The sequence below is a fragment of the Pelecanus crispus genome, chromosome 3, assembly GCF_030463565.1.
Source record: "Pelecanus crispus isolate bPelCri1 chromosome 3, bPelCri1.pri, whole genome shotgun sequence".
Classification (NCBI taxonomy): domain Eukaryota; kingdom Metazoa; phylum Chordata; class Aves; order Pelecaniformes; family Pelecanidae; genus Pelecanus; species Pelecanus crispus.
Genome location: NC_134645.1, coordinates 37,199,027 through 37,215,595, shown reverse-complemented (window position 1 = coordinate 37,215,595; position 16,569 = coordinate 37,199,027). Strand labels below are relative to the sequence as shown.

Here is a 16,569-nt window from a genome sequence, read left to right as displayed (position 1 = left end):
ATATTATCATTTGGTGCCTCCTCAGTAATCTATATAAAATTACCTAAAATTATTCTTCCTCTTTTCTGAAGAAGTAACCACTTCCTAAAACAAGTGAGCAAGAGTGACACTAATCTGAGCAACCTCGATGAGAAAGCAGAGCGCCAAGTGCATACAGAGACAGTCTCACCCTGGATTCAGGGTGAACTTCCTCTCCTGTGAAGGGAGGAAGCCAGGCTGTCAATCAGAAGGCCGATATTAAATTAAGTAATAAAATTAGAAGGGTAGATGTTGCCACGGAGAGACCTCCAGTTTACCTAGTGGTCTGCATTGGTGTGTTGTGAAGGACCCAATAGTTATGCAAAGACAATGTATCAGCATGGGTTTGTTTCTACTAGCTACATGCTTAAAACAAACCGAAAACCTCACTGCCAGGTAATGCAAGTCCTGAGTTTCCTTAGAATAACTCCCAGGTTGAGAAATGTCTAGTATTCTTTTAATGCATTTATTCTTATTTATTATTTACCAAGGGCAGGAAGGGACCTCACTGGTAATCGGGGGTCTTAAATGTGTTGCATGTGGTTAGGGGCATACGATGCTGAGACGGGGTACATAGCCTGTTTCTCAGCACTGCTGAGGCTGAAACAGGACAGAATGATTTACAGCATGATAAGCAGTTCCCCTGACATTAAAGAAGTGAGCAGCTACCATTCTTGCAGGCCAAGTCACCAGGGAGAATGAGCCTGTAAATGGGGGAAGAGGTTAATTGTTTTGCGTTTGGTGACTGAAGAGTAGAAGACAATTCTGTGTTTGTGTATGCTGAAGGCTGTCTTTACCATTGCAAAGATTTGATTTTATTCAGTGTTTTTCTTGTTGATGCTTCTGATTTTCTGTAGGAGAACAATTGGTGATTTTGCTGTAGGATCACTAAAAGATATTTGTTCACAGCCTGGTGCTGTGGGATACTGGATTAGGACTAAAGCTGACAGCGTCTTTGGTAGTACATGTTTGTATGATAATAACAATAATAAATCCATACAAAACATACAGTTTTTCTCCAAGTTTGTACCAATGCCAATTGGTTACATACAGTATATCTTTACATGTCCACTAATAGCTCCAAAGCTATGAAGAGTTAAATAGCATTATTCAGCATGTACAGATCTCAAAGTTCTTCACGACAGCACAGTAAGTTTTTCAATCTGAATTTATAAAGGTGATTGGTGGGTTTTTTTGTTTCTGGGTTTTTTTTTTTTGAGAAAGTTGGCAGTTTGCCCAAACTGAAGTTGTGGAGAAACAGCTTGGTAGGCAGTGCAGGGGCAGGACCTGGAGCAAGCCTTTAGAAACAACTCCCATTTTTGACCGGAAGTTTTGCATGCAACTGAGGCAATGCAGATGTGGCAGGCCACTAGCAAACACTGCAAATCATTGCAATAATGCTGAGCTTAGAATCAGCTTCTGTAGCAAGTGCTATTTCACTTCCAGAAAGTGGCTGTGAAGATGAATTCTAAACTGTAAAGAAACAGGATTAAAAAAGCAAGTGACCATTAAAGCATCTGGTCAATTTGAGCCAGGCTCTAGGATTTTATGTAAGAAGTTACTGCAGAGCCAGATTTGAAAACAAAACTCATGGTTACTGCCTGGCACAAACCCATGGCTGAGTTCCCTGGCTGGACTTTGCCATTCAGTTGAGCACATTCCCTGGAGCACAAGCAGAGGACCACGCTTCCAAGACCGTGATTAACTCACTGCTTCTTGCCAACACTCTTAACTATCTGGTTTGCACCCACAGCCATGCCAGCAGCAAGTGCAAATTAGCAGCAGTTGCAAGATGAGTCTGCCATGGATTCTTTTAGCCAGAACGTGAGATGGCAAAATGAAACAGGGAAAGAGGTTAAAAACACGCGCAAGTGAATACTGTGGTTGTTCATACACAACTTCCATTCCAAGCCTCTGAAACAAGGTTTCCAGGCCTCTCTGCCCAGAGAAATTCCCTGAGCTTAAGCAATGCAGGGTCTAGCTTTCATGTAGTTTCATGCCCTTTCCCCTTTTGATAACACATGGAGCTCTACTGAATGTGGCTTTGCACAGAGGTGAGGTCCCCCTGTAGCCTCCAGTTTCATCAAGCACTGAGGCAGGAATTTGGCTTTGAAGAAGAGTGGAAAATTTAGAGCAGGGAATTTTACTCATTGCATCTTACACAGAGATTTAGTGGCACATTCGTGTTTGCTCACCTGTATTCATCCCACTGCTGATCTGTGCCCATCACATTGCTGAAGTTGACTGAATTAAAATTGGTAAAAAACCATCTTACACCTGATGAGAGTGAGGCCTCAGCCTGCCCTACAGGCAGATGGATCCCTTTGAGTGCATCACACGGCAGCAGTTCTCTGTTTACACTTGTTCTCTAGAAACTGGCACAATGGTGAGAAGATTTTCCTAGCTTTCAGTTCACCTGGGGAGAAATATTTAAAATGTGCCCTAAAGGTAAGACTGTAACAATTCTTATAAAAATATGTTACTTTTCCAATCAACTGAATACTTCCTTGATGATATCGTTTTCTTTAATGCTAATGCTTCCTCCTGCTTTTAGCTGCAACCACAAAGTACTTATAATCCAGTACAAGCTAATTACGTGGATCATTGCCATAGGAGGTATTTGCTTCACCTCCCAGGAAATCATTATCTGTCATGATCTGCCATTTGCCCTGATGGCTTTGTTTATGTTATCATCCAGGTCTCAGAAAGTCCATATTATCTTTCCCTCGTGGCATCTAAAGATTGATTAGCAGTAGTCAGAAAAGACTTTACATGGCAATTAGCTCTCAAGTTGGTCAGTGACTTTAACACTTGCATTTGTCAGGAAGGATTTTCTAAACTTCCTGGATGACCTGAATAGCTGTCTAGCTCTGGGGTCACTGGAGTATTCCCTGATGGTCTAGGAAGAGCTGAGAGGTCAGGTGGATAATATTGCTTCTATTTGCAATTGAATGATAAAATGCATTATGAGCAGGAAAAAAACGCATTCACTGTTCCCTAATACTACATACAACTCCAGAGAGGTCTCTGCGATACCCAAGCTTGCCAGAGGGCTATTGATGCGAATTCTTGTCAAGGAAAGTCCGATTTGGTAGAAGCCAAGATTGGGAGCTTTACCTAAAGTGGCTTGTCTTCACTTCTGTTGAGGAAGATGGATCGTTTGTTCCTGCTGTGCCTTTGGCAATGCTCTTTCCCCCCAAATAGCAAACAAGTGTAAGTATTTACAAATATCTAGTATGTCTAATGCTAATGAAGTTGAAGTCCAGCCAAGGGTGCACTGAATCTGAAGGAAAGCTTGTCATTGGCTTTACTGGGCTTCTGTTGTGTCCTTGGGACTTCAACTGACACAAACATGTGCAAAAATTTGTATTATGCATAAGCTTGCTTCTGCTGTCCTTACAAGAGCAGGACCTGCTAAAAGAGCTGATTAAACAGTAAAAAAGTATTTAGCATCTATCTTTGCAAATAAAAAAGTTTTTCAGATTGGTATGAATAATGGGGGAAAAAATTAGTAGCTCTAGCCAAGTATTCAGGCACCTGCTAAGTAACTGCCATATTGCTTATAAACCTGCATGTTGCGATAATTTTACCACACACAAAAAAACCATACGAAAGTTGATAGCGGAAGCTGCATTATTGGTTATTACTTGCTGCATGTCAGGTGCAAGTCAGAGTTTCAGTTGCCAAGGAGGTAGACCTAATGCGTTAAGACCAATAATATATTCGCAGTAGAGAACAATGCAGTAATAACTGGGCGCATAAATTACCTCTGCTCGAACTAGGTAGCCCAGCAACAAGCATCATCTCATCCATCAGTCAAAAATTAAACCAGTCAAAAATGAAAGCTAATTAGCTAAAAGTTTTGGTAAATATGTTATGTTTTCTTACCCAGAAAGAACATACATTGAAAAATAAGACTATCTGGAGCTAGCTCATTCTAGGTATCTTTGTAGCCTTTCTTTTCCCTTTATATCATAAAACTCGGGCATGAGTCCATTTTGTAGAATGCAAAGGATTTTTTTCCCAACAAAGCTTCATACTTTCATGGCAGCTGAGCCTCAGAAGTGCACTTTGCCTTCAAAACAATATGTCAGATAAAGGTGCTCTTGCCTCTAGTATAGTAACTTCTCAGCATTGCTGATCTGGCTGAAAGCAAGATTAAATGGAAAAGCAGTATAACAATATGTGGCGTTATGCTATCAAGTCTGTGGAGATTTTTAAAGTTGTAAAGATTAATATTTAACTTTTAGCTAACTTTTAAGGTAAATATATAAATAAAACTCACTTCCAATACCTGATGTGGATTGTACTGTATGTAGCCTTAATTAGGCCAAAGTCTTCCATGGTGCTGAAATGCCTATTAAGCAGACTTCCAGGGCAGGCATCAGCTTCTATGCCCGATATACCAGCTTTACAGATACTAGGATTCCTCTGGCTTCACGCAAGTTACACAAGGGAAGAATAAGACAAAGACACGGCCCAAAGGCTGTCACTGCACCATTACTGGGTCCAACTGTATTTTGGACTATGAATGCTAGAAGCATTACTTACGGGGAAATGGACTTCACCTTTATCAGCACAGCAAGAAATACATACAGGGGCTAGGATGACGAGCAGCGTAAGGGAGGAATAATCTCTCTTTTTTGGGTGAAGACAAGAGTAATAGCAGGGAGCTTCTGCTCTGCCCTGGTTTTTGTGCCTGTGGAAAACTGCAGGAGATTGATTCTTGCAGTGAGTGCCTATCAACCGGCTTCTGCCATTATTGGGACCAGATCGCTTCCTCCTGGGTTACCCACCGACAGTAAAGGCAAAAATGTGAAATTCCCTATGATAAATTATTTTAAAATTGTTCCAGAGGGATTTATCTCTCCACCTGTTCAATGATATAGTAGAGATTAAATGACCTATTAATATTTATGTTTAGGAAGCAGCTTGATGGGCCTCTGTATTTAAGCCTGATATCCTTTAAGCATTTTATCTGCCCAGCTAGCCAGCACTTTCACACCATTTAAGCACCACGGTCACACAGAATGGACTGGTCAGCTGGCTGCAGAGGGGACAGTTGACCAGGCTAATCATTAAATAAATTACTTCGGTAACTCACCACTATTTTCTCAGTAAATTCCATTCCCTAGTACATGCACAGCTGCCCAAAGTTGGAGACCAAAGTGGTTGCAGCACTGCCACCAAAAATCTGCCCAGTGCAGAAGACCTGTAGAGGATCCCAGTGCTGTCTCTGAGCACCCCCCTGTGACGAGCCTGTTACAGATGGGAACCTAAGGCCCAGGACAGTCTTGATCAAGGTCACACACAAAGGCTGAAAATCGGGGATCTGGTCCACATTTTTCAAAGATGATGCAACCTCCCCTCCAATCTATCCTTAAGCTAAATTATGTTCTATGCATATAAAACTTCTGTAACTTCAGAGGTAACTTCTGTATGTCATTCGTGTGCCCACAACTATACATATTATTAAAATTCCTGATAGTGATATTAAACATTAATTAATTTATCTCATAACATTCGACAGTGTACACCATTATTATCATCCTGCAAGGCTTAAGCTGTACCATATACATATGTACAATTTATCTTCACTTCTTAGAGATAAATATACCCATCAGCATGATGGCGATGTTTTGCAAGCACTCTATAGGCGGTCACTATTCCCATAAATATTCTATTTATTTTCCTGAATATATTTGAAAATTACATCCTGAATGTGATTCCAATGCTACACACATGCTCTGGGAAAAACAATTATGCCTTTGTAGGAAAATATGCATTTCAGGATTCCAAAGCAAAAATCCTGAGAGAGAATGAAGACCATCTCCAGGATGCCTTCCCCGATGCTTGACACATACTGGTGGGAAGTTCTTATTTCAAAAAACCTCAAGAGACTGCATTTATCATATTAGAGTGATAATGCTTCAAGAAGACATTGTGAGTAAAGCAGCTTAAACAGCTCAATGCTACAGCTGTAACTTAAGCTGTTCTCATTTATTACTGCCATTGTGATTGATAGAGTTTGCACTCTCTGTAGCATTTCTTATTCATAATAGTGTAATTGTTAACTAAGACTTTAATTCAACTATTTTTATAAAACATGCATAAAAGATGCAAAATGGCAAATCGGAGATAATTACAATTAATTGCACCAGCAAGTACTAAAGCATCTGCAGCCTAAGAAAATCAGCATCTTGCAGCAACACACTTATGATTTACTGAAACAAAACAGGTAAAAATATATTTAAATCAGATCTTAAATGTTGTATGAATGTATCAATAAAGGACATTCCCAACAATTACATGGCAACAGTGCCATCTTGAGGTCAGTAGAGAATTAAAGGAAGAGGAAACCTGCAGGTATTGCTCTGAAGGTATTTTACTTTTAAATGCAGAAATTATTTGTTCCAAGAAAAAAAAGAGGAGAAAAAAAAAAAACCCTCTCAAGCCATTTTCTTAGTTTGGACTTGTTAAAAGCAAGGCATTTGCAAACACCAGCCATTTCACAATACAGGCTTTCCTGAATCATTAATTACTAATTTATTTTCTTGGTTGCTTGGGTTCCTCCTTTCACTAATTAGTACCTGCATTTTGCAGATGACAAAGCATACAACAAAATTCTTGCATCCTACATATTTTTTCAGAATAGACTTACACTACTGCATATTCTACCCTTTGCTAGTTTATGGGCTATACAATAAAGATCCACATGAAAGCCAGTAGAACTGCATTGCAGATCTTGTGATTGAGGCACAGAACAGAAAAATCTCAATATACAAACATGGTGAGAAAGCAGGGGTTCACCCTCCAAATATGTGTGAGAATCTTAAACAATATGAAAGGATGCAGCAGGAAAGCTGCACTGATCCATATGGCACAGATATTTTGGCTCTACGTACCTGCCAGACACTTCCGACCACACCGAGCTCTGGGTAATGACTACCAGAATAGTGGTAGTTTTAGACTAGCAATCCAAATGGTCATATTCAAATTCTTTTAAGCAAAGACTGTGGTGAAAACAGTAACCGCTATGCAAGCAAATATGATAAGCTCTGCTGCGTGGTTAAGAATCTGCTGGAGCAGAACTATTGTTTGGTGACACAAGTACTTGTCTATCAGCAAATATGCCAAATTAAATTGATGTTTCAAATAAGGTTCTCTTTTTTTCGAGTAAAAGCCATCTAGAATACCTCCTTAGATAACATTCATGGCCCAATAAAGAAAGAAATTTTTCTAAGAATGTATGTTTTATGGCATTTCAACCCAGAGAGAGGAAACCTTTATATGATTTTTTTTAGATTAATGAGCCTGGGTTAGTTCATGAAACTTACACCACCTTAAGCAAGCAACTCCTACTCTGGCAGAGAATTGGAAGGGAAAGATGGAGATGCCTCATGAGCTCCAAGAAAGTAAGGATTTGCTATTCAAAGTAAATTGCTCCTCCCCAAACACAGGTGCCAATACCCTGGATGGTGTCCTGTCCAGGACAGCAGTCTCAGGGGACCAGTTTATAACAATTTCAAGGCAAGCCAAAGAAGGTGTTATTTCAAATGCTGTGCCCTGAAGCAGCCTTTCAGGAGCTGATGGACAAGCCACTCAGCTGCCCAGGCAGAAAGGACTATAAACACATCAATTATGCTAAGCTGACCCATCCCACTCATTAGTCAAAGACATTAAACTAAAAGTAGCCTGCCTCGATAGGTCACCTAGTTAGTAGGAAGAGACAGCATAAAATCTTTTTGCTCTTTTGATAGTTAAAAGATATTTACAAGCACAGACAAAAAGCCACTGTTTTTCCACATATGCAGAATACCAATACTTCTTTTATTAAGTGCTGTACATTACATACAGCATCATTTTAACCTACAGATTGTGAATCTCTGTACATTTTTCATCTGAAAAATTTTTCACATCAGGTCTAAAAAAATCTGGTTTACAATATTCATGCTTTGTATTTTCAGAAGAGCAATGTATGGTAAAGAGGAGGACCAAAATATTGTTTTCTTTAATAATACAATTCATAGAGCTTGTTTGATTTGGTATCAAAACTACCTGTTTTCATAATATAATCTCTTATGCCCTTATCATGAACTACCTATCATAGACTAAGAGTTTGTATAACAACTGTAAAAATATATTTTCAGTAGGTTCCAGCTTAAAAGGAGGAAGCACAGTATCTTCCTATACATTTAATCAATTCTAAAAAGTTAAATACTGTACATCTATGTTACAGTTTCAGCGCATGCCCAAGATTTGTCTACTCTTTATTTGATAGTTTTTTTCCAGTTCAGACAGTGCTTGAGCCCGTAGATTTGCAGCATATAGACGTTTTTTGAGATCAGAGCATTTCCCTTTGGAAAGGGGATAGTTTTCCAGATTAACAGGAGGCACAGCATTCTCTTCACTTCCATCAAAGTATACTTTCTTCTTGGTTGTAGAAAAGGGGAGCAGGAGTGCATTATCTTAAGAAATCAAAAAATAAGTACTGAATTAGTACATCTGTCAGAATTTATTGCTTAGCTTATGTCCTTTAACCCAGTTACCCATTTTTCTAACTACCTATGGCTTTAAGTAATCTAATTAAATGCATTTCAGTTCATAGCAACAATTCTTTTCCATTTTTGGAAGAAAATTTGAAAACAAGGCTTTTAAATAAGTATTGTAAAATGATATATGCCACTGTAGTTTCTAGGGTGTACCTCACAACACCTAAGGAAATATTAGTTGACATAAGGAATAAACCCATGGAGTTTCTTCTGAAGGATGGGACAGTAACATAATCCAGTTCCAAAGGGAAGTGGAGAAGTAGGCTCTCAGCTACCAAAAACCTTGTCTTTCCTTCATAGCAGGGGCAGACCCAACCTGTCCAGAGGTCTTTCTACATTACCCACATTGTTCCAACTCTATCCTTGTATTAAGTCAACAGGGTACAAACTAGGCTCTGATTTGATGAATAATGAGTTTAGGTGCATTAACAATTAGCCAGTTGCTTTCACTGCAGCCTCCAGGACAGGAATTTTCACAGTATAGCTATGCTTTAGCTGTATAGAACTGCCACAATCAAAAGGCAGTTTTTAATGACTTAGGGTACAAAAACTACCATAAAAAAAAAAATGTTAAACCAGCTGAGTTGCCTCTAAGAGCTAACTTCATAAGACTCAACTCAGAAAAAAAGAATTAGACCTTATCAAAGGTCTAACTATCCTAATTGTAACTCTGCTGAAGCCTTAATTTTCAGGTCATTAGGCTAGAGCAAGGATGCAGTAAATACAGAAAAGCAAGAAGGACCAAACTGAAGGGGCTAGTGAATGTTTCAGCATTTTGTAGTTTCATATCAGTAAGCTATATCTAGTTTAACATTAAATCCTTCCCTAAGAATCAGAAAATCCCTGCAAAAATAGGGTAGCATCTAGGACACAGTCCTAGAAACCAGGATTTTTGGTATTCCATTTTACTGTGAAGTGAACCACACAACTGACTTTGAGGAGAAATTAAGGATCCAAGATGTGTGAGATGCAATCCAGTTGTGAAAAAGACAGTCATATTAGAGTAACTGAAGGTAACAGAAGCAATCTTGATAACATATTGGAGAAGCACTTAGTCCATTCATATCAGTGCAGGGAGAACTTTAGAAACAGTATTACAAAAGTACCGTGTAATGAATTTGAAGAGTAGCAAACATTGTAACAAATGTTTAATCAAGTGATCTACAGACATTACAGGATTTAGTCAGTCTTGGAATAACTTTATTCACTTTTCTGCATTGTCTGTCTTGAGGTATTAAGTACTCAATGTGGTTTTGCCCCTCTTCAAAAATTAATACCCCTGTTAAGATCAAAATGTCATGTAAAGGGGTGGGAGATGCAGAACAGAACAAAACCAAATGCTGAAGCTCATTTACCTTCAGTCATCCAGTGCTAGAGGCAACATCAGAAAGCCCCAGGCAAGTTTATTCTTAATTTTATATTCTTTAATGTATCAAAGTCAGACAAGATATTGAGACACAGGTGGAATTTTCAAAATTGACAGGAATGTTAGAAATAGCTCAAGTACCACTAACTTCTGGTGGCATTTTACTTGTGTTCTTTCCTGCTGTGATAGGCACTTCTTGGAAAAAAAAAAAACAACACACAACCCACAATTTCAGTTTTATTTGTATTAGAGGCAGTGACATCCTTATCTTGCTTTATCCAAGCAAAACTAAATGAAGAGATTGTTGTTGCATGTTAAAGGGTGTTCACATTTCTTTGTTCTAGAATACTGCTTAGGACCCAGCCATTTAATAGTCCACCAATATTATGAAATGCATTGAGATACTTGAATCACTTTTACTGTTAAAGATGGGTGCAATGAACAGATTATACTACCTCTTATGATAGTGAGGACTGAACAATCAAGGCCAAAGTGAGGATCAAATAATTATGGGGTAATAGCTACTGTAATCCAGATTGGACTACAGGTAGTCAGGAAGCATTATAGCACATTTATCAAAGCTGGGTTTTTTTTTTCTAGTGAGTTAAACTGCAGTACAATAAAAGCAGTTTGTACTCTTCAGTGCTTATGATGCACCAATCACAGCTGGGTCACTTGAAACAAGTATTATTTCTCACCTTGAAGTTTTTGGAAGTTGAACTAAAGTTGAAGTGGTTAGATGTGTGCAATTTTATTAAAATTACCTAAAAAGGTCTATAAAGATACATCCATAAGTAAAATAAGTACAGCTCTGAGAAAGTTTGGGCTACAAGTCAGCACTTCTATTAGCTTACTGCAAGAACCTAATTTTCAAAACAGCACAAGACTGCAGTGCTGACAGTGGTTAGTCATACTCATGGCTGAGCATCATTCATTAAGTCTTTTTGCAAAGTAGAAAATCATGAGTCTCTTCCCAACCATGCAGAGATAATTGGGGTTTGTATTGCTACAATGGGACTACGTACAGTATGCTGAGCATCAGGGGCATTCTTCTAGTCATACCAGCCTACATTTATCAGTGCAAGTGGCTTCTTGCGTATTTTCATACCTGGAACATCTGCACAAGCTAATGTCCTCTGCTGCTTGTAGAGATTGTAGTTCCTCATCAAGTTTTCAGCTCTGTTTTGAAAAGAGAAGTTTAAGCTTTTGTTGTAAGATTGTAGAGTTTCTAATCTAGGCAATTACAGGTTAGTAAGATACCTAGCAAGTTTGTCCTCTGCCAGTCTCTCTCGAACGCAGAGTTCCCGTTCTCTCTCTGGAAGTAGAAATACGGTAGTATGCAGTGTTAAAATGTAAATGTTAAAGTGATTGTGCATGATGGATTTTTTCTTGAAAAAAAAAAGACAGCAGTAATAGCCTGTCAGGTGTACCTATATTTCTGCTTCTATGGCTCTAAACAAAGCAAGATAACTGCTGTGTAGATACACCTTTATCAATCCACTGATAAAGCACTAGACAAGTACTCTGAAATGCCAGGCATGCTTTTTTTTCCCAAAACCTCTGTCATATCTGCAACAATGAAGCTATAGCAACTTTCTATTCATTAACTCATGGCACACATGACACCAGTTCTAAATAAATATTTAGATACCAGATACTACAATCCAGCTATGGCTCAACACCCTGTTTATAGCAGCAGCAGGTGTTACTCAGGCTCAGAAAACAATATATATGGTTAAAATCTGTATTACAGAGCATACTGCATACGCAAAGAGGTATTTTATGTGAGCAGGAAATCCCAACACCTGACGACCAGCCATCTGTACAGTTTCACAGGCAAGCTACCTGTAGGGTACAGCTTCTATAAAAGCAGTTGACAGTTTACTCAGGTGCATTTTGCTCCAACAGCAGGCTCACCTTAGGTTACACATTAGTATAGCCAATGTTAACTTACACAGAGTAAGTGAAAGGCAAGCTATGCTGCACAGTGCAGAACAATATATTCAGACCCTATTTTTCCTGTATACTTTCCTAATTGCCACTCATGTTTAATAAACTTCCCAAACCAGACTTCTATATCCAAACTGCCAATTATATCTTAGTAACTTAAAACAAGCATAGTATGGATGAATAAGCCCAAGCATTTTGTTTTAGTCTTTAGACAGAATTCTAGTAGTGAGTGCAAGAGTATCATATCTAATGCATTAAAATGAGGGTTTTGAAAACTGTCTACCTTTCCTCCCTCCGCACTTAATCTTTTGAATCAGAATCCCATTGCCACCCCCCTTCCCAAAGTGGAATATCATACGCTCCAAACGCTGCTCTCTCTCTTTAATGGCTTGTTCTCGCTCCTGTAATTGTTGTTCCTTCCGTTTCAGTTCATTCACTGCAGCATCTGAATGCTGCAGCCTTTCTGGCTCCCATGATCTCCGGCCTCTTTTATCAGAATTTTGCCTTTGTTCTTCTGTCACCAAGTCTGCTACCAAGGGGTGCTGCAGAATTTCTTCAACAGAAGGTCGGCAATAATCCTAATGGAGAGACATTACCAACAGGTTCGATCTGTAACCAAGAAAGATTAAGGCCAGGGATTCCCACACAAGACCCACCTCAGGTGGAAACCAGCTGAGGTTCTAGACAGTGAAGGAGAAGTCGGAGAAAAATGGAGTTAGGAGGGGATATTGCAACCAAATGACAAAAGCTGAGGGGGTGGCTGTTACCAGCCTTCAGCTCCAGAAGCTGCAAGTCTGGCTCTCCTAGCCCTGGCACCCAGTCCTTTCAGAGCCAGGACAGGGTGGTGAGCCTACAGAGGCAATTGTCAGTAGGTTCTGGAGTTAACACTCTGCATCTCTACCTGTCACTTGGTTCCTGAAGGATCCATACCTGTTGGAGACTTGGGTTCTTGTTACAGCTTTGTTGTCCCATGCAGTATTCTTCTCAACACCCCCATGCCAGCCATGGGGGGTGAGCTATACAATAGCCATATAAAGCAAAATCCAAAATGAAGACAAAACAACCCCTTCCAACTTCCAAACACACTGAACCATTTTAACTTTGAAGTTGTAAGACCTTGTTAAGCCTGCTGGTAGGAAATCCTGTATAAGCCAAGACAGCCTTTTTGCATCCTGTGAACCTGGCATAACACTTGAGCTGCTGCCTTTATTTAATGGACTCAAAGCACAATTCCTCCCTCCTTCCCCTACAAGTGATAATGCCAGTGACAAGGTGATAGCAACCACTACTTCACATCAGTTTGTTTCATAGTTGAGAAGGGAAACTAATATTTCAGTACTAGTTCAAGTTATAGATGGAAAAATTAGTAATTGATTCTTACCTTTACATTCAGCATCTCTTTGAGAAGTTCATTCAACTGCTCTGAGTAACGATATGGTATTCGTCTAAACTTCCCTTCCCTTATCTTTTCCGCCAACTCCTTTTGGTTGTAAGCTCTAAAAGGAGGCCTGAAGAAGAATATTTTTCTTGGATTCTCTCACTAGTTTTACAGGACTTATTTTTATAAAAAGAGTATCAGACTAAGAAAAAAGCTGCAATCAAAAGTTTGTTTTGACTACCTAATGTCAAGACCAGTAGAGAAATAAAATTCTAGGACTAGTCTCTGAAACCTTTAAGCTTTCATCTATACAAAATTTAACCATAAATGCATTAACAGCATTTACCACACTTCTGTACTTACGAGAGTGCACATAATTCATACAGGAGACATCCTAGAGACCAGATGTCAGATTTTTCATTGTATGACATGTGGTTCATTTGTTCCTAAAGAAAGAGAATGATCTTAAGTTTATTAACTAAGACACTGTTCTACTATTGCAGGATAATCAGCTACTGTTAAAACATGAATTAAACCATTACTTACTGGGGTTACTTTTAAGATTCCATCTTAATTAACCTCCACAGCTACTCTTACTAGCAGGATTTTAACAACTTATGGAGTACTACCCAGTAGAAGACTGAGGTGTTGCACTAATCTTCAGTTGATACAACTCCATATTTCAGTCAACATTAATCTTTCCCACACAAAATGCACTGTATCAGGGAAATAACTCATTCTTGCTTATTTCCACTACAAATTAAAAATTCTACAATCAAGAGATAATTTAATAAGCTCTTCATCTTAACACTATGAAACATAAAAGCGCTCTAGCTTCCCTGTTCCTTTTCAGGAACAAAATACTCCAGCATAACTACCTTACATCTCTAATATTCCAAGAGCATGTCAAAACTTACACAGCAAACAACCTTAATTAGAAGGTAGTGATGGTGTGAGAAAGGAGATTAAAATAACTGCAAAATAACCTTGCCTCTCCAGAACATATACACTCTATGAAAAAAGTCACCTGCATTTAAGATTAGTAACTCTTCATTAAAACCTCCCAAACATTCATGGACTCTGAGATCAACACTGCAGAACACAGATCTTGGAGGGACAAGAGGGAAGATAAGGCACAGAAGGGAGGTCTTACTGGAGACATATAATATGGAGTTCCAACAAATGTTTTGGCAAAGCTGGTGTCATGGTGCAATATTCTAGCCAGTCCAAAATCTCCAAGTTTCACATTCTGCTTGCCATCTAGGAAGACATTTGCCGGTTTTAGGTCACGATGCACAGTGACTCCACCATCACTCCGTCTGTGACATTCCTTCAAGGCCAATGTCAATTGAGTCAATACTCTGAGAACAAAGCTTTCTTCCAAGTAATACCTGAAAAATGAACACATTGTTTAACAAAGGTATTCTCTGAGCATACATCAGTTTAAGTACCTGCTGCCAGTCTTAGTTCTGCAACTTTAATACTTCTGCTATAAAACATCACTAATCAACCCCAGCACTTCTATAGAAAACAAACAGCAACAGGCATCTACATATGCTATTCTAAAAAAATGTAAGTTTAAAAAAAAATCACTCCAAATGTGTTGGAAAACATCTAGACTTTTGTTGCAGAATCCCCATAATATTCCCTTCCTCTCCCAAAGGGTCTAACAAATACATAGCATTTCCATTACTTACAACACAAACATCAATTTGCTGCTTTTGTGATGAGATCTGGCCCTTTGATCACTTACCATAACAGTATATTGTCAGCTGTTTCCAAAACTGTTATGAGCAACATACAACAACAATAGAACCAGGACAGGACTGATTTTTAATATAACCCTCCTAAAATGAAAATACTGATGTTTGGGGGCAGTGGCAGTACCATTGTACACTATTCTCACAAAGCAACATATGTGGCATCCTGTACTCATTTAACTTAAGAATGTGAAAACCAATATTATACTTAATAAATAGGCTGCTAAGTCTAAGATTAGACTAAGGTGAAGTCTTATCAACTTGGTGTCTCCACAAGCTTTATATGCAGGCACATAAAGTAGCTTTTAACATCATGTTCAAAATCACTTTTCTCTTTCATGTATTTTGGTGTTGGTGTTCCAACAAAAAAATAGGGTACGCGTGGTTTTACTGGCAGGCAAGCCAGAAAAACCCACAGATCAAGCTACCTATCTGCAAGAACTGTTTTATGTTTTCAACACCATGCATAGCACTGCAACAAGAAGCCCTTCAACAGCTTCAGCCTGATGAGAGAGCTCTTTTTTTTTTTTACTATTTGGACATAAACATCCAATCAGCTGGTGCATTCATTAGCACAATTCCCACCAGTGTTGTCATTTCATACAACCCTTTCACATCTCAAAAGTCGTTGGGTCCAAAGGATGAGACTTGAAGTTGTTCAGAAGTTATTAAGAAGAGAAACACTTCACTTGGAGCTTTTTCTTGTGATTGCCCAAGACACTTCATGCTAGATACTCCAGAACTGCCACAAACAGATTTCACGTGCCTTTCTTTTGTGCACCTGGCAATTAAGCTAGCCAGGTCACCCCCGTCACAGTACTCCATCACGATGTACAGGGTTGTGCTGCTTCTGTCAATGATCCGATCGTAATACCGGACGATGTTCGGGTGTCTCAGCTCGCGGAGCAAATTCACTTCCGAAACAAGCATTTGTTTCTCAGCCTCTGTCATCGAGCCATAGTCAAGCTCCTTCCATACCAAGATCTAGGGAGGATAAAAAAAAACACCTTAGGGAGTGACTTAGACACTAGCCAGAGCTCTGCAGGGGGGCAGAGAGGCTTTCAACGCCACTCGCTTATCCCGGAGAGCCGGCAGCACCCAGAGAAACCCACAGCAACGGCGCGCTGCGAGGAGGCGCGACCAACGGAGCGGTGCCTCAGCGCCCACCGCAGCTGCTGCTGCCGCCGCTGCCTCACCTTTCCGTCGGCCTTGCGGCGCACCTTGCGGCACTTGCCGTAGGAACCGGCGCCGATGGTGAGCAGCACCTCGTAGTCGTCGGGGCGGCTGGGCATAGCGACGCGACCGCCACAAGCGCCCGGGGGAGCAGGCTCAGCACCCGCGTTGGTTTAAACGCACCGCCCCTCTCTCCCATTGGCCGGGCTGGGCAGCCCCGCCCACACGCTCCGCCTTCCCATTGGCTACGCCGCCGTAAACAGCAACTGCCGGGTTACGGCCGTTACAACCGCCGGGCGGCGGCGTCAGGCAGCCATCGCGAGAGCTGGGTTGCACCGCCTCCCGCCGCGCCGGCGGGGCCGCCTCCCCGGC

The 16,569-nt window shown here is 40.0% G+C and overlaps 1 protein-coding gene across 2 annotated transcripts; it reads right to left on the bottom strand.

The window, feature by feature from the left end:
* Positions 1-8,259: 8,259 nt before the first annotated feature.
* NEK2 (NIMA related kinase 2) lies at positions 8,260-16,316 on the bottom strand. Of its 2 annotated transcripts, XM_075708138.1 has the most exons (10): positions 16,221-16,316; positions 15,791-16,008; positions 14,418-14,655; positions 13,628-13,710; positions 13,268-13,394; positions 12,245-12,464; positions 11,197-11,251; positions 11,045-11,115; positions 10,081-10,131; positions 8,260-8,486 (listed from the first exon to the last, which is right to left on the bottom strand). In XM_075708138.1, exons 1-10 carry the CDS (start codon positions 16,314-16,316, stop codon positions 8,260-8,262), a joined length of 1,386 nt encoding a protein of 461 aa, XP_075564253.1. The 2 variants fall into 2 exon arrangements, with proteins under 2 accessions (XP_075564253.1, XP_075564254.1); XM_075708139.1 differs by lacking the exon at positions 10,081-10,131.
* Between the last annotated feature and the right edge of the window lie 253 nt (positions 16,317-16,569).